This window comes from Cryptosporidium muris, genomic scaffold, assembly GCF_000006515.1.
Source record: "Cryptosporidium muris RN66 scf_1106632373461 genomic scaffold, whole genome shotgun sequence".
NCBI lineage: Eukaryota > Apicomplexa > Conoidasida > Eucoccidiorida > Cryptosporidiidae > Cryptosporidium > Cryptosporidium muris.
The window spans coordinates 436,326-453,983 of record NW_002196576.1 but is presented as its reverse complement, the minus strand read 5'-3'; the positions used below and the strand labels follow the sequence as shown (position 1 = coordinate 453,983).

Genomic DNA, 17,658 nt, shown 5'->3' with positions numbered 1-17,658 from the left:
ACATAATAAAAAAAAAGTTCCTAAAGATAAATCTTCAATATTTTGGAAGAGAAATTTACTGTCATCTAAATATCTAATAAAGATCATCAAAAAACAATTATCTATTAATAGAATTAATTCATAAATATCATGTTATGTACTATTCAAAATTATAGCTCATAAAAAATTATACTAGATATAAGAAATATTTAAATTAATGTAAAAAAAAAAAAAATACGGGAAGGAAATAATCCAATCTTATTCATATTTAATTAGGGAATATATAACAAATGATAGAATGTTTTTTTAGGATATTATGTAAGATCTTGTACAGTTTCTAAGTTAAATTTAGTTACTATAAGAAGAAAAAAAGTTAGGTTTCAGACTTAAAATCAAAGAATTAGTTATTGAAAATGAAGATAAATTATTGGAACAAGTAATTAGAATATGACTTAAAAGATCATTTATGTTGTAAAAAGATAAATATAATAATTATCAACAAATATCACTTGAAATTTATTTTTACAATAGATGATATTAGTAAAAAAAAAATTCATAATTATTTTAATTCTTATAATAATACAAATATGGAAAAGTATATTCATAAATCTTATTAATTATATTTTAAAAAAAGTCAAGTAAATATTAAAATACAACTTGTTTATAGTTAGAAATATAATACAACATTATTTAAAAATAAATTTGGAGTTATATGAAGTAATTAAACCAGAGTATTCAGTGTGTTTATTTAAATTTGAATTAAATCTACCAAGTAATATAAATAATATTCATAATAAATCACTAAAATTATACAATAATTAGTAATATTTAATCAAATTATCAAAAAAGGGAATATATAATAAAATATGTTATTTATTTAAAATTACAATATCATAAAAAAAATTGTACATAAAAATTACACAGCTATTAAATTTAAGAACTTTTACAAATATCATTGCTTTCTCCATAAAGTTTTGTAAAGATTAAAGTGATTTTTATATATATTTGAATATACTGTTTTTAAAATATTCTATTATCTAATATATATTAGTATTTTTCAATAAATATTAACAAAAAATGTATATTCAAACTTTTTAAATATATTACTCAAATGTTTCATATAACAATATATTTTAATAAATATAATCTTCTTATTACTTGTCCTTTCTTTTTGAAAACAAAAAAGAAATTATACTATTATTTTTGCTTTCATTATTATAAACTCTTATAATAAATTGCTTTTCTATTAAAATGACTAAATTCTCATTTTTATATGCAAATTACATCTACAAAAAAAAAAAAAAAGTTAGTATCTAATCTTTATTATTCAAATAATTTAATTTTGTATATTAATTAATTTCGACTATATTATTCTACAACTATATCAATAATTAAATGTAGAAATTAATTAATATTATCTATTATAATTATTTAAATGGAGCTGAAAAAGAATAGTATATATTTTCTTACTATAAGTTTTATGGTACATATTAGATAGTATTTCACTGTTAAACTGAGGCTTTAAAAAAAGAAAATATTTTGTTAGCTTATATTAGTAATATATAGAATATTTACTAGCTATTCAAAATATATTTAGATTGAGAACTAAATAAGCATTCAATAATTATAAATATTTATATATATTGAATATTTAACAAAAATCAATACCTCAAATTAGTTCTAATAAGTTATATCAACATACTTTTTATTTATCTAGTCCAGAATAACTTAATACTAAATAATTGTAATTAATAATAGAATCATATTACCTTTAATTAAATACTATTTTTAAATAAAAAAACTGTAATTAAATAATGTAATTATTAATATTTTATTAAATCAAATAAACTTTCTGATAAGATAGTCTTTTACTCTAAGTTTATAAAAATTAATACTTTTATTGCACATTAGTATAAAAACTATTAATATCACCAAGTACAAAATATAGATATTAAAATTATAAGCTATATACCCTAATATTTTATTATTACATATAATTTCATAATTATATTTTTCACCATATTTCATTTAGTATATATTTAATTTATATAATGTGGTAGTTTATAATCTACCAATTTTGGGTGAAAATGTATCTATAGTGGGTGAAATTAATAGATACTTTTTTATAGATTAAAAGTATTATACTTTATCAAAAAGTAGCATTAATATAATATTTAAATATTTCTACAATAAAAAGTAAAATATGACTACTTCAAATAAATTAACTATATTATATTTTACTGTATTTATCCTATCATCACTTCATCTATCTATTATCTCAAACATTGTAAGTAATAAATATATTAACACATCATTTATAAAACTCAATGTTGAATTAAAATTAAAATCTAGTTATAATGAAAGAATTGAAGCTACAAATCAATTACTTAAAGAATTAAATTGTGAATATTTAAAAATGCAACTGCTTACAAAAGATATTATAGGAAGTTATATTAAATTAAATGTTAAAAAGGATATGGAAACCAAGTTACTAAATAAGAAAGGTACATGTAAGAAAAGATACTTATTATCCGAGTCAAATTGCATATCATATGCAAAATTATCAAAAATATTGATGAAATTACTTCTTGAAATTAAAGAATTAGAAGAACTTATTTCAATATATAGTTCTGAGTATAGAAGATGTTTAGATATTCAATACCGTCATCAAATAAGTGGACACAAATATGTAAGATTTGGAATGTATACTCCAAGAAAGTGTACAAAAAGGGAATGGCTTCAACTATCATTATTATATAATAGTTTGGTTACTTTCAGGGGAATTTTTGGACAATTACTTCATCATCATAAAGATACTGCACTTAAAGCTAAATTGGAAAATAAAATGGATGAATATCAAGTTCATGAAAGATGTATGTTGAGAACAAGTAATTATATAACAGAAAAAAATAGAGAAATTGAACAAGTATCCAAATTAAGGGGGGAATGTAACGAATATTTGGCTGTATTAGCAGAAAATTACGCCCAAAAACCAGGAAGAAGAGTGAGGTTTCAAGAACCGGGAAGTGGTGATTCTGAGACATCTCAGCAAAGTGAAGACTCAGTATTCTCAATACCACCACCATCAATACCACCACCACCATCAATACCACCACCACCATCAATACCACCACCACCACCAATACCACCACCACCATCAATACCACCACCACCTCCAAAACCATCAATACAAAAAATACCACCACCACCACCTCCAAAACCATCAATACGAAAAATACCACCACCAAAACCATTATTATTGAAGTCACTGGTTTCATCATCACCATTACCCCCACCACCACCATCATCATTACCTCTACCACCACCAATACCACCACCACCATCATCATTACCTCCATCACCACCATCATCATTACCTCCACCACCACCAATACCACCACCACCACCAATACCACCACCACCACCAATACCACCACCACCATCATCATTACCCTCACCATTACCAATACCACCACCACCATCATCATTACCCTCACCATTACCAATACCACCACCAAAATCATCACTACTGAGATCATTGTTTTCATCACCACCAAAACCATCACTACCGAAATCATTGTTTTCATCATCATCATCATCATCATCATCATCATCATCATCACCACCACCTCCACCACCACCACCTCCACCACCTCCACCTCCACCACTACCAAAATTATCATTACGACCAAAATAGTAGCTACTAGTGGAAAGATGATTAAAGATACAAAAATTATTATTAAGATGAAGATTATAATCATTACTAATACCTTAAGTGGCAAGTTTATGCTAAACATTCATTTAACTACTATATTATTGTATAAAATCTCTTAATATTTAAGTTTAATTTTAAAGGATAAAGGAGGATTATAGATAATAAAAGTAAAAGAAAAGAGAGATAAAAATTTTTTGGTATAAAATATTTTTATTGATTATTCTCATTTTAAAAAAAATGATAATATTTGTTTGATTTCACGATTAGAGTCAAATCTAATGAAAATTTGAAATTAGGAATACTGAAAAAATAAGCTCAAATATAAATCTTACAAATTATAAGATTAAATAAGATACTTATGAATGTATGTAAATTAGTTAAATAAATACTTTCAAGTTATTTAAGTCCTTAATATTTTACTATAAATTATGTATATTTTAAAATATATCTATTTTATATATCATATAGAATATCTCAATGTTTATATAACCTTTTTAATTTAGTAAAATTTGGAATAATGTAATTTCTAAATGGGGAAATATTTAAATTAGATTTTTTTTTTTAATTATATCAAAAAGTATTTGAATATATCATTTAAAGTGATTATAAATTTTCTCAAGCCATGGTAATTATTATTATTATTAAATAGCTATTTAGTGAAATTTACAAAAACAAAGTTATTTCTAAATAATCCCAATTTTTTTCCTCTCATTAAATCCATCAACATAAATACTCTAATAATATATATAAATGAAGTCATACAATAGCTTAATTATTTAAATAATAGAAATATAATAGTATTAGACCTCAAATATTATACATTGTTTAATTCTGTATTAGATATTTTTGAAAATCTACAATATTAAAAATAAATAAAAAGAAATTACATAGCTATATATACTTATACATTAGAGTTATTTGATGATATAAAACACTATATTACTAAATTAGTTCTAATATAAAAATTAATTTAATAAATTATATGATTAGGAATATATTTCTTAAATTCATTATTTTTATTTCTTCACGGAATATCTTTTTATTAATATATTATTTAATCAATAGTATCTAATAATAAAAATTATCCTGTGATATATTATTAATATATAATAGTTCATATAATAATACTTTTAATTACTACCATAATAATAGTTTAACTATAGTATAAATTTAGATTAGTAAATATAGCTTAAAATAGTATTTATTGATATGTATTTTTCATTGTAGCTATATAAATTTAGTTATGTAATTGTAAAATAAACTCAGATAATATTATGTTGAGATAATTAAGTTGAAATAAAAGAAGATTGTAGTTTTATATTTAATATAATAACTGAAAGAAAAAGTAGAAAGGATCATTAAAAAAAAAGGTGTGCACACAATTGTATGCAGAGCATTCAATTAATTAATACCAATACAATGGAATCTACACATCTTTTTTTTCTTTAAAGAAGAGAATAGGTTTAATTTATTATTAGAATGCGAAAATCGCGAATATTTGTTCATAAAATATTTTTTCTAATAATATTCACAGTTTTTTTTAATAGTTATTGTAGAAACATATATGAAATACCGATCTCTTTTTTACAAATTTCTACAAGTTCATATATAAAGGAAACTTTACATGGTAGAGAAAAAAATAAATTAGGAGAAGATGATACAGATTATAGAAGGGAAGATAGTGGAGTTAATGATGATAGAAAAGTATACAAAGAAACGAAGAACACAAATGAGTTACAATCTCCGCAATTAGGTGGTGATGTTCATGATAAAGGAAATGATAATACTGATAGTACTAAGGAAACATTAGCTAATAATTATATAGATATTGATATTGAGAAAAGTGATCCATTTGCTAGTAGTTTAATAGCTGATTTAGAAGCTGTGGATTTTTGTAGTGATTTGTATTTTGGTATGATAAAAAAAATAATTGGAATTCTAAGGGGATCTGAAATAGTAACCCTTGCAAAATTAGCATTTCTTAGATTTCATAAAAGTGAAAAGTATGATCAAACAAATGTAAAATTAAAACAGTTACAAAAATTAATTAAACAATATACTTCATTACTACATAAATGTATATATATTTTTGTAGATGATAGAATTCAGAATATTACTAGTAATAAGACGAAACCACAAGAGTGTAGTTTGGAGGAATTTAAAGAAAAATTGACTGAGTCTCAATTACTTGAAGCTGAAATTAGTATAACTGAAATATCTATACATAGGGTACTTGTTCATCGTAATAATAAATTTTGTACTGGATATGATTATAAAAAGAAAATGTTTTGTGAGCAGTGTATTGAATTAGATATTAGAGAGAATAAGTCTAAAAGAAAGCTTGATTCATTAAAGGAAGAATATCAAAAAGTGGTAGATTTTGTTTCAGCTTGTGAAAATCACTTATTTCAAGAGAAAATGAAAAAGTCTGGTGGTTTGGATAGTCTATTTCGTTATAAAAGTAGTTTAGGTTTTAATTCTGGTTTAAAGCCTGATAAAAAGTATGAGGAGTCAAATAATGGGAGGGATTTAGATAAAACTGTACCTAGAAAAAGAATACCATATCCTGGTGAGAAAGAATCAAAAGATTTTTATACATGTATATTAGCTATTAAAGATAATAAACAAATACAAAAAGCTTATAATTCAAAATTTCTTAATAATATGAATACACATTCACCTGGGAATACTCCTGAGAATTATAGAATATACCATTCTAATTCTGAAGGTCATAAACCTAACAGTAGTTCATATTATAGTACTCATAGTCCAATTTATCCTAAGAGGATACCATATCCTGGTGAGCAAAGTTCAAAATATAGTTTTTCACACAGAACACCTCTTTCTAACTTCAAATCAAAATTTTTAAAATCTAGTGGAGCTATAATTCCTAGATCTAAAGATATTTTAGGTTATACTCAAAGCCAGTTAGATTATAAAGATAAAAAAATCGATACTCCATATACTAGTGTCGATTCAATTAATGGCAGGGGTATAGTAGAATCTACTAAGGATATGAAGCCTAGTACAAGTAAAATTTCAAAGTCTGACAGTTCAGTTTATCATGAATCTAAGTCAGGTTTTGTTGAAAAAGAATATAAAGATAATAAATTAGATGTTCCTGAAAGTTCTGATAGTTCTGACAGTTCTAGACAAATTTCAAGTAATTTTGATAAAATTAGTTTGTATAGTGGAATCAAACATGCTGATCAAATAAAAACAGATTTGTTTTATAAAGGTTTTTTACAATTTACTCCAGAACCTCCAAAATATATTGCAAGAGAACCTCCAAAATATAGTCCAAATGAACATTTTAATTCTAAAAATGAAAACACTAAAGGTAATTTATATTGTATCAAAGATAATCCAAGTTGTAAAAAAGATTTTCTAATTGCTCAGCAGCGGCTTTCAAAAATTAATATTCAGACTAAAAAAGTTCATAGGGGTAATCTTAAAGAACATCACCCGAATAAAAATTCAATATCTACTAAATCTTCTATAGCATGTTCTCTTAAACTTCACTCAGATCCTAGAAATAGAATATCTGATACTGGTTCAGAAAAAGTGACTAGTTTAGATTACAACACAAAACCGGATCTTGGCAATAATTCAAACTATAATTTTAGATATGAATTTCCAACCAAATTATCTGTTTCAAGTACTAGTAAAATTCCAAAATCTAGTAATAAAATAACAGCTTTTGATAGTGATAATAGTTCTGATGTGAAAGATCCTACTCAAATTCCAAAAGGAATACTAAAGAAAAGTGAAGGTAAACCAAAACATCACAAAAGTGTAAGGTTTAAAGATAAGAAAAATTTAGAATATTAAAATTTATATAGTATAATTAAACTAAAATATATATATGTCTAGATCTAAACTTCTGTAATAAAATATTGCAGAAGAAAATAAACTTTTAAAATTTTATAATATTGTGTGTAATTAAACTAGGTTTATAATATATATAAATAATTTTTAATATTTATAATTTGAATATAATTATACTACTCATTGGAAAAAAATATATTACAATTCTATTCAAACTACATACCTAGACTTTAGATAAAAGAAGAAAAAAAGAAAAATTAATATTGTATTGTTGATTATGTATAAAGTTGGACTTATAATGAATATTAGAAAGAATACATTATTTATTAGTTGATTTTGATAGATTTAATTCAAGAAGTTTATAAAATGTGTTTTGTTGATATGAAACTTACATTATTGGAATATTTAAGAAAGATTGGAACTATAATTTAACTAATATTTTATAATTGGATAATAATATTCAATAATAATTTTAATCTAGAAATATATTTTTAGGTTAACTTCTTATTCTATTGTTTTAATAAGAATATGTTCAGAAATAAAAAAAGAGTGTATTTTGAAATTACATAATTATTTTAAAATTATACAATACAGAAGTTTTTATTTGAAAGAAATAATAACATTTAACAAAATATGTTTTTTTTTTAAATGAATTATTATTTATAGGAATGTTTTTAATCTGGAAAAAAAAGTTAAAGATATTTTTTAAAAGAAAGTTAAGATAATAATAGAATTAGCTGTTTGTAAAAAATTTATTAAGAAAAATAAATAACTAAAATAAATTAGAAAAATTATGACTTGTAATAAATTCTATATAATTATTTTTGGTCATACAAAAGTAATTGAGAAAATAGTTGTTTATTATCAAAACCTATCACTGTGAAGAAAAAAAAAATGGTAATTAACGAAATACATCTAGTATTAATAACTAAAGAAAATAAAATAAATTGTATTTAGAACATTTTCACTTTAGTTTGAATATGAATTATCTGTTAATTAACTTGCATAATAGAGTATACTAATATAATACATTTACTCAATAATCCAGTATAATTTACCTAAATATAAATTAAAAATAATTGTTAATTTATTTTAGAATTAAAGAATCAGACTCATAAATTTATTTTATCTGAAATTATTTTTAAGTATATTTCATGAGATAATTTATAATCTTCGAGTAAAATTGTAATTTTCTATTTTTTAGTTAATTGATATTATTCAGAAAATGAAGTCGAATTTAATCTTCAATAACAAGTTATATTGTTATCATTTATTTCTAATATTAAAATATAAATAACCTTATACCAGTATATGATTAAATAACAAGTATAAATTTGTGCAGGTGATAAAGTGTTCAATTATGTGCATTAAACATAACTTTTTAAATGGACTTTTTGAGAAAAAAAAGTTGATATAATATATCTCTAAATATCTATTTACTATACAATACAAAAAAAGGTGCATGTTAGGACTTAAGGTGATAAATTTTACCTAGATAATTTTAGGTTAGGTTTTGATAAATCACAAATAGTTCAGGATATATAAAGCAATAAAAAAAATTAGAATGGTTATATAGACTTCTTTTAAAGACAATAGTTCTTAACTATAAAAAAATCTTGTACATTTTACAATATTTAACTAAAGAAATAATTCTGTTTACCAGAATTCCTTTTCTAACTGGATAGTCCAACTTATAGTCTCATCTATTTTTATCCTAAGTAATTTCCTATATTGCCATATTTAATATAAACTCTGCAAAATTATAGTAGTAAAATTCAATATTACTTAAATTTATACCAAATATTTAGAATAATATTATAGGTTTTGTGTTAACTTCAAAGAACTAGTAATTCAATTTTCCAATGTTAATATTTGCAATAAATTTAAAATTTAATAGCTATTGAAATAGTTTAGAATTAGCTACTCAGCACGCCTTCTTTTTGATTCCATATCTCAGAAGTATTCTATAAAAGCTCTTAATATTAGCAAGTTAATGATAATTATAAAGTAATAGAGATATTCAGGTTAATACTTGCACAATATTATTAAGATATCCATAAACCTTTATAATTATAAATTGCTAGATAATATATTCATAAAGTTAAGAGGGTAAAGGTACAAATCTTGAAATAAAGCGATAATCTTAGAATTATTATTTGAAGTGAGGAAATATAGTATACTTGGTATTCAGCATCTCAAAAAAACAAATAAGTTAACTTTACAGAATTCCAAGAAAGATGTGGTGCTTCCAAGTCTAACGATATCTGATAAACAAGATGCATTACTTTATGTGCGTAATTAATTCTAGTATTGTAGGGTCATTCTGGTAATAATCCCATAATTTTTTTAAGAAGGGGTTAAAAGTAATTTTTATCATATTCCTACTATCTTCTAACATAACTAATTGCTGAAAATTTTGATGGAAATTTTTTGCAATTTCTCCACCATTTGGATAAATATCAGTATAGTTGATAGATGCAGTTACAAGTCTATGATAATTAACTTCATATTCATCCTGTGCATAATTCGTTTGATCCCATAAAGATTCTAAATTATCCAAAGTAGAATCATCCTTCCTTCTCTCTATAGAGTTATTATCATTAATTAATCCACCTAGCAAAACAGTTATGGATTTAAAGGACTCAAGTATCAACTCTTCTGTAATGGTATTTGAATTCTCGCTAATTAATTTTGTTATACCAGCAATACAAAGAAATCTCAATGGTGGTGTTAATACTGCCTTATTAATATTAGGAAAGACGATTTTGTTAAAGAATAGGGATGATAAACCAGATTGTATATTCTCCAATAAAATAATAAGAGTAGGTAAGTTACTAGTTTGTGATCTCTCAATAATAATTAAAAACATTACACCAACAATCTGAGTAATTAATATTATTTCATCTGCACGATTCCACTCTTGACATTTTGTTAGTAGAAGTGTTATTAAAGTAGGTAAATAGTTTGAATAAGATTCATAGGGTAGATATCTCAATGCATCTCTTAGTAAATCAAATGCTATATTAGATTGAAATCTTCTATGACTTAAACAAAACTGAAAGCGATTAAATATTTGTTTCAAATTACTTGGAATAAGTTCACCAAATAATGAAGATTTACGAAGATAAGAACATAATAAACGAACTATCCCAGGTAGTATAGATACTGAACTTCTCCAAATAGGTTCATCTAATAAATGTACAAATAAATTAGTATAAAATTCATTTTTAGTTTCAAGTGTATCTAGTCTTAGAGCAAGGATTTGAAGTGAGTATGCCATAAATTCTATTCTATTTTGTTGTAAAATATCTATAAGTATTGGTAAAAATACAGGGTCCATTGCATTACGTTCGTAGTCAGTAGTATTTCTTATACATATTCCCAATAGTTCATAAAGAAAGTGATTAAAAATGGGATTTTTTGGATTTTCTGTGACTAATTTAAGGTGTGCTGATACTGCAGGTACAATACTAGATATAAAACTCTTTCCTTCTAATCCCAAATAAGAAAGAAGTCTAACTATGCATCTTGGTACAAATTCGCTATCAGTCATTAAACATGTAGAATTGCTACTATTGTATAGAGTCTCCTCAAGTAATGGTTTCAAAACATCATTAAGGAATTGCAAACATAGTGAACTTGCTTGATTTCCAGTAATTCTATGTGTTGAGGTAGAATTAGAATTAATGCCTGCATTGGATGATAAATTTAAATTTCTTTGGCTAAACAATTTTTCAAAAGCCAATAGAACCATCATTTTAACAATAAATGAGGATACAGGTATCCATTGAGAAGCTTCTTCAAGTAAAGATATCGATACACCAGGTGGAAAGTGGTTGCGAAAAACTATAAGATATTTTAATGAACAACATCTCAATAATGAAGTTGTAGAGAATCTCTTAATATATTGATCATAAAATCCAACCAAATCAACATCTTGTTGTAGTTGAGTAACACCACTAGAGCGAGAAAAAGAACGTACAGATAAACAAATAAATAAGAAGATAGCTCCTTCACGTATAACTTCTGATTTATTAATTTTGTATTTCACAGGTTGTGAAGTATTTCTACTAAATTCAGTCCATTCAAAAATAGTTTCACTATCAGTAAGATTCTCTAGTAGTTTCACAATGTGACAAGTTAATAATGCAGAAAGTTGGGAATTGTAGAATTTACCAAGGCTTCTAATACAACCTAGTGCAGCTGACCTTTTAGATGTAGAATCACATATTTCATTAATATCCCATAAATACTTGTATATAAACTCCTTTGGGGTTTCCTCTATTGATGATAAATCACTAATTGACATGAATGTACATGGTATAAGAATATTCTCAATTAAATGTTCTAATATTCCTTTATCTACAAAAGGATTATCTGACCATTGAGTAGAAGCTAAAGATCCAATCAACCTTAATCCTTCATCAATAAGAGTTGAACAATAAGTTGAGACGTCTCCATTTTCGTATAGATATTGGTTCGCAATAATATTAGTTAGTAATATTCCAATAATAGAGAGTGACTTCCTAGAGTAAGGATCAAAAGGTTCTTGATACCTATCTGAATAAATACGCAAATTCTCACATATTTGACTCTTTATATTGAATATTAGAAATAAAGATTCACTACCATCATCTTTATGTTGTAATTCTAAAAGGCTGTGAAATGTATACATGAATACTTGGATATTATTCTCAAAAAATTCTGGAACATCACAGCAATGAAGACTATAAAATATTTGGCAACATAATAAACAAATATTTAAAATAGCTGTATTGTTAGGTTTATGGATTACTACTCCAGAAAGTAGTGCTTGTGATGAAAAGATAAAAATTTTGTACAGTGGAATACATATAATTTGTAGGATATCTTTCAACTCAGTAAGTATTTTGTTCGATGACTCAGCACATCTATATTTATCTAGAACAAGTTTTGTCATAGTTAGAGTACAACTGTATAGGTTCAACTTATCATAGTTATTAAGTAGAGATTCATTTAAGTATTCATCTCCAGGAAAACATTTTATGATATCACTTAAAAGTTCTGGCCAATAATTTGGAAAATCCCTTACTGAAATATATAGTAAGATTTCAGCTACCTGAGTTTGAACAATATTAGGGGTATTAATATACATCTTTATAATATTTTCTTTGATAAAGTTCCTATTATTTTGTTTCACCCCTCCATTCATACAATCTATATCCCATCTTTTCTTAATGTTATTCTTTAAGTATATACAAGCTATTTGTCTTATAGAAATGTCAATATCTCCTTTACTAATAATTAGTATTAAAGTCTCAATAAATCCATCTTGAGCTTCTTTACTAGTCAAAGAAGCTTCAGCTGTTCTTACCTCAATTGGATTTGTACTGATACTTGAATTTAATAGTGATACTATTTCTGGTAACATATTAAGGGATTCTATCAGTAATATAAATTTAGCACAAGGACACAGTCTACCAATAGGTAGGCTTTTTTTTGAAGGTCTATAATGAGGGGTAAGGGTACCGCTAGTTCACTAGATACCACGTTTAGACCCCCCTTCCAATAAAGCGTAATATGCACAATGTTTTGTTTAATATAGTCCTAATAAATATATATAAGATAATATTTCCTGTCTTAATACACATTTTAAGTTTTTTAAAATGTATTTGGTTTGCTAGGTAGTGACTGATTATTTTTTGTATACATTGGGTGTATATTCCGTATGTCATTTTTATTAGGTATTTTGTATATAAGAACCATTGTAGCTACAAGTGCCATTATTAAAAGCACAGTATCTAATAGGAATTTCCAACTTACTGAGAAGATATCAAAGGCAAGTTTATTAATCAAAGTATCAAATACAGGTGCTGTATTAACAATTGCAAACATAAAACCCAGAATAGTACCTCTAACCCTAACATGTGTAATATCAAAAATTAATAAAACCACTGTTACTGAAGGAATAATTGTGCAACAATAGTAGATTCCATGACATAAAAAAAATGCTCCCAGAAAATCTGAAAAAGTTTTGATGGGTATTTGATGAACTGTTGATATACTTATAGAAAGACCAAAGGAAACTACAGATAGGAATGTAAAGCTATATAGTTGCATAAATTTAGGATGAAATTGAAGAACTAGAATAGGAATTGTTAGAGAAATCAAAAAACCCAAGATGCTTTCATAAGTTAAACATAAACTATTCCACCAAATTAAGTCTACTGTTAAGTTTTCACTTAAATGAATCCATTCATAGAAATTGTTTCCCCTCTGTATAAACATTATTATCCACCAAGATATGATAATTGTAAATATATTATAATTATCTCGGAATTTAATATGTTTTATAAGTAAATCCAAATATTCTATATTTGTATAAAAGACTATTCTACTCCATCTAAACAAACAAGGTTCTTCTAGATACATGTATAATGCATATATAACAAGTGGGAATAGTATTGAAATTGAACAAAGCGTAATACAAAAACTCAAGAAGTAATCGGGTTGTTCCTTAAAAAAAATATTAATTATAAGTATGGACATTATACGTGATATTAATAAACTTAGCCAATAAGCATTACTAACAAAACAAAATTTATACCATTGCATTCTGCTAGTACTTTTACATGAAACTTCCATTATATATAATAATATAAGCATATAAGCAGAGCTAGCACCTCCATAAACAAGGCACAAGCCAAAAAATAATACCATTGAGAGAATAATATTGGGACAAAGTAGTAAGTTATCTTTTATTGAATCATGATCAAAACTACTATACTCATCTGAGTCTTTATTATCATGACTTTCTTTTGTAATATAAGTACCATTTATAGATCTACCAGATAGATTATCACTATACTTTATGTTATTTTCTTTATATAGTAGTGTTTCATCAAAAGTCAAAAGATTATGTTTATTTCCTGATATACCATCTAGTATACCATTATATGATCTCTGATATGTCCTAAATACAGTTGAATTCGCAAGTGAGTAATGTGATTTATATTCCTCTACTTCAAATCTAATATAATGTAGTGAAGTTAGTCCATGGATCAGTGTAGTAATGATAATAATAGCAATACCATACATAAATATTCTGAAAGCTAATAAAAGTATGCGACTTCTCCCTTTATTATCTGAAAAGTATCCACTTAAAATATATACAATTGCCTCAACAATGCAAATAACAATATAAAATGGGAATATCTCAGTTTTGTTGCTCAGTAAAAACGGAGATATCAATGTAAAGGATGAAAATGGCCATGAAACTACAAATACTAATAAAAAACATAAATAAAGAGGGATCCTTCGACCTTTATAACTATACAAAAGTGGTGTAATGCCTTGATTATCAGAAATAAACATTTTAGCTTTACAGCTTTACTAAGATTCAGAAAAGTCATTACTAAGCATGATTAGTTGCACTCAATTAATTTGTAATATCTGTCTTGAGCGGCAAAAAAACCGCCATTATTATTAGATTCTCTAACAATTTCTGTTAAATTTATTAGGTATAATATTACTATTAGCTTGAGTGAAATTTCGACTATTCATATACAAGTATTTTTATATATCTTAATAAATGTCCTTTTTATTTTTGAATAGTTACTAAGGTTAAAAAAATAATAAAAAGGTAACTAGATATATCAGTATATATATATAAAGTAAATCCATAGCCAATATTTAAAACAAAATTGTTCAATATTTCATGTAAATAGTTATTACTAATAAAATAAAGAAGTAGGAAACCTGTCAAATATTTTGGCAGTATTACCGCAGAAGTGATAACCGCCAGGGGGCGTTACGTGCTAGCCAGCCGTATTACATATTTCGCGTATTTATATACTATACGGGATTTGACAGACATCTCGATAAATTCTGAGTAGGCTTGAATAAATAAAGAATCTTGAAATTAAAAAAAACAATATTGGAATTAAGTTTGGATCTTGGTGGGGTGCTATCATAGTCCTTCATAAAATTAAATGGAGGTCCGAGTTGGTGGAAAATATAGACTTGGTAGAAAAATAGGAAGTGGGTCATTTGGTGATATATATCTAGGTACAAATATTACAAATGGGGAGGAAGTTGCAATAAAATTAGAAAGTGTAAAATCACGACATCCACAACTATTATATGAATCAAAATTATACAAAATATTGGCTGGTGGAATAGGTGTACCAACAGTTCATTGGTATGGTATTGAGGGTGATTATAATGTGATGATATTAGACTTACTTGGACCATCTTTGGAAGATTTATTCACTATTTGTAATCGTAAGTTTTCATTAAAGACAGTATTAATGCTAGCTGATCAGATGTTAAACAGGGTTGAATTTGTACATTCTAAGAATTTTATTCATCGAGATATTAAACCTGATAACTTTCTTATTGGGAGAGGTAAGAAGTTAAATGTGGTGTATATAATTGATTTTGGCTTAGCTAAAAAATATCGTGACCCAAGAACTCAAGCACATATACCATACAGAGAAGGGAAGAACCTAACTGGTACAGCCCGTTATGCATCTATCAATACTCATTTGGGAATAGAACAAAGTAGGAGGGATGACTTAGAGGCTCTTGGATATGTACTGATGTATTTTAATCGTGGTACATTACCATGGCAAGGTTTAAAGGCTACATCTAAAAAAGATAAATATGATAAGATCATGGAGCGTAAAATTGCAACACCTATTGAGACACTATGTAAACATCATCCATTTGAATTTATTACTTTCCTAAATTATTGTAGAGCACTCAGATTTGAAGATCGTCCAGATTATGCTTATTTAAGACGTTTATTTAAGGACTTGTTTTTTCGTGAAGGTTATCAATATGACTTTATTTTTGACTGGAGTTTTTTACAGCCAGAAAAAGATAGAAGAAGACAACAACTTACTAATCCAACTGTAAATAATAATGTAGTAAGTGGTAATTGTGTACAAGGCCAACAAGGTGATTCTGGTGGCTCTCCTTCTGCTCAGTTAGGTGCTAATGCAAATATACCTGTTAATCATCCAAATTGCATAAATAGCAACGAAGAAGCAAATCAAAGGAAATCCGTAGAGCAAGATGAACAATGGGGAGTGGTTAAGTGACACCATAATTATTTTGGTTATAAACTTGGATACTTCTTTTGCAAGGAACTTTAATACACAACCTTAAACTATGTTTACTGATTAATATTGAAACTATACTTTTGACTTATCAGTAATATTATATAAGCTTCCCAATAGTTTATTTATATTGCTTTTATTTGATCGTTGTCTAAATTCTAGTTTAGCAAGGTAGATATTAATTCTACCTGCAACTTTATTATTTTATTTTATGACTATTACTGATGAATTTTAGAGTAAATAGTTTAATATTATTGTACAAGCTCTTGTTTCGGTTAAGCTATTAGTTTACTCTGGAGCAAGCATACAGTACACTGCTGATAAAGTGACTATTATTTATTTGGACCTCTTAAAGTGCGCAGTGGATTGATTTGTTATTGACAATACCAGAAGCACTTTTCTTTGTAGTATTAACCAATCTTGAATAAAAGATGAGCAGAGTTATAAGGTAAATAAATACTCCAAATCTTCATAGATGAATGTAGAGGTATGTTTTGACCTTAATTGTATTAAATAAGATAAATTATATACCTGTGTTTAGATACTTTATAGATATTAACAATTATTTATTCTTACCCAAAAAGTGTTATATTTATATTCTCACTTTTTATTTCAAATCTTAAGAATTCGGATAGTATCTAAGGGAAAATATATATATATGCTATTGTATTTATCAACTTTAAATAGAATATTATTAAACATTGTTCAGATTATTATAGGAAGATATATAGTATTTATATATTTGAATATCAACTAAAGGAGGATTTATATATACTTAACTGCATATATATGACCTAGAAATTATCTCATAAAAATCAATTTTATTTTAATATAAAAAGTAGATTTTATATTACATTTAATAAGCTCATTCAAGCTAAGTCTTACTTGATTAATGAAATATTAAAACATAGTCATAATATTTTGAATATTACATTATTTAATACTTAAAGCTTATAAATAAAAAAGAAAAAATTTTAATCAGTTGTTTGATTACAATAGTATTAAATGTATGTGAAGCTATTAGTTATAACTATT

At 25.4% G+C, this 17,658-nt stretch overlaps 5 protein-coding genes across 5 annotated transcripts, besides 30 other annotated features; 3 read left to right on the top strand and 2 right to left on the bottom strand.

The window, feature by feature from the left end:
* Nucleotides 1-158: 158 nt before the first annotated feature.
* Nucleotides 159-216: a sequence feature (AT_rich).
* Nucleotides 217-491: 275 nt separating this feature from the next.
* Nucleotides 492-683: a sequence feature (AT_rich).
* A 69-nt stretch (nucleotides 684-752) lies between these two features.
* Nucleotides 753-884: a sequence feature (AT_rich).
* An 86-nt stretch (nucleotides 885-970) lies between these two features.
* Nucleotides 971-1,126: a sequence feature (AT_rich).
* A 143-nt stretch (nucleotides 1,127-1,269) lies between these two features.
* Nucleotides 1,270-1,416: a sequence feature (AT_rich).
* A 182-nt stretch (nucleotides 1,417-1,598) lies between these two features.
* Nucleotides 1,599-1,634: a sequence feature (AT_rich).
* Nucleotides 1,635-1,749: 115 nt separating this feature from the next.
* Nucleotides 1,750-1,827: a sequence feature (AT_rich).
* Nucleotides 1,828-1,953: 126 nt separating this feature from the next.
* Nucleotides 1,954-2,032: a sequence feature (AT_rich).
* Nucleotides 2,033-2,140: 108 nt separating this feature from the next.
* Nucleotides 2,141-2,163: a sequence feature (AT_rich).
* Nucleotides 2,164-2,182: 19 nt separating this feature from the next.
* Nucleotides 2,183-3,676, top strand: CMU_001800 (uncharacterized protein; the record flags this gene model as incomplete). Its single annotated transcript, XM_002141622.1, has 1 exon — nucleotides 2,183-3,676. The coding sequence occupies one exon, from the start codon at nucleotides 2,183-2,185 to the stop codon at nucleotides 3,674-3,676; it is 1,494 nt and encodes a 497-aa protein (XP_002141658.1).
* Nucleotides 3,055-3,196: a microsatellite.
* Nucleotides 3,255-3,496: a microsatellite.
* Nucleotides 3,564-3,652: a microsatellite.
* Nucleotides 3,677-3,877: 201 nt separating the features above from the next.
* Nucleotides 3,878-3,943: a sequence feature (AT_rich).
* Nucleotides 3,944-4,102: 159 nt separating this feature from the next.
* Nucleotides 4,103-4,155: a sequence feature (AT_rich).
* Nucleotides 4,156-4,230: 75 nt separating this feature from the next.
* Nucleotides 4,231-4,308: a sequence feature (AT_rich).
* A 12-nt stretch (nucleotides 4,309-4,320) lies between these two features.
* Nucleotides 4,321-4,342: a sequence feature (AT_rich).
* Nucleotides 4,343-4,462: 120 nt separating this feature from the next.
* Nucleotides 4,463-4,491: a sequence feature (AT_rich).
* Nucleotides 4,492-4,552: 61 nt separating this feature from the next.
* Nucleotides 4,553-4,573: a sequence feature (AT_rich).
* A 75-nt stretch (nucleotides 4,574-4,648) lies between these two features.
* Nucleotides 4,649-4,831: a sequence feature (AT_rich).
* A 342-nt stretch (nucleotides 4,832-5,173) lies between these two features.
* Nucleotides 5,174-7,525, top strand: CMU_001790 (uncharacterized protein; the record flags this gene model as incomplete). Its single annotated transcript, XM_002141621.1, has 1 exon — nucleotides 5,174-7,525. One exon carries the CDS (start codon nucleotides 5,174-5,176, stop codon nucleotides 7,523-7,525), a length of 2,352 nt encoding a protein of 783 aa, XP_002141657.1.
* Nucleotides 7,508-7,561: a sequence feature (AT_rich).
* A 38-nt stretch (nucleotides 7,562-7,599) lies between these two features.
* Nucleotides 7,600-7,628: a sequence feature (AT_rich).
* Nucleotides 7,629-7,646: 18 nt separating this feature from the next.
* Nucleotides 7,647-7,698: a sequence feature (AT_rich).
* Nucleotides 7,699-7,944: 246 nt separating this feature from the next.
* Nucleotides 7,945-8,016: a sequence feature (AT_rich).
* Nucleotides 8,017-8,088: 72 nt separating this feature from the next.
* Nucleotides 8,089-8,187: a sequence feature (AT_rich).
* A 79-nt stretch (nucleotides 8,188-8,266) lies between these two features.
* Nucleotides 8,267-8,348: a sequence feature (AT_rich).
* Nucleotides 8,349-8,581: 233 nt separating this feature from the next.
* Nucleotides 8,582-8,625: a sequence feature (AT_rich).
* A 165-nt stretch (nucleotides 8,626-8,790) lies between these two features.
* Nucleotides 8,791-8,819: a sequence feature (AT_rich).
* A 984-nt stretch (nucleotides 8,820-9,803) lies between these two features.
* On the bottom strand, nucleotides 9,804-12,932 carry CMU_001780 (importin-beta N-terminal domain-containing protein; the record flags this gene model as incomplete). The annotated part of the gene is made up of 1 exon (XM_002141620.1): nucleotides 9,804-12,932. One exon carries the CDS (start codon nucleotides 12,930-12,932, stop codon nucleotides 9,804-9,806), a length of 3,129 nt encoding a protein of 1,042 aa, XP_002141656.1.
* A 230-nt stretch (nucleotides 12,933-13,162) lies between these two features.
* Nucleotides 13,163-14,875, bottom strand: CMU_001770 (uncharacterized protein; the record flags this gene model as incomplete). Its single annotated transcript, XM_002141619.1, has 1 exon — nucleotides 13,163-14,875. One exon carries the CDS (start codon nucleotides 14,873-14,875, stop codon nucleotides 13,163-13,165), a length of 1,713 nt encoding a protein of 570 aa, XP_002141655.1.
* Nucleotides 14,019-14,040: a sequence feature (AT_rich).
* A 617-nt stretch (nucleotides 14,876-15,492) lies between the features above and the next one.
* CMU_001760 (casein kinase I, putative) lies at nucleotides 15,493-16,605 on the top strand (the record flags this gene model as incomplete). Its single annotated transcript, XM_002141618.1, has 1 exon — nucleotides 15,493-16,605. One exon carries the CDS (start codon nucleotides 15,493-15,495, stop codon nucleotides 16,603-16,605), a length of 1,113 nt encoding a protein of 370 aa, XP_002141654.1.
* An 826-nt stretch (nucleotides 16,606-17,431) lies between these two features.
* Nucleotides 17,432-17,486: a sequence feature (AT_rich).
* A 50-nt stretch (nucleotides 17,487-17,536) lies between these two features.
* Nucleotides 17,537-17,602: a sequence feature (AT_rich).
* Nucleotides 17,603-17,658: the final 56 nt, after the last annotated feature.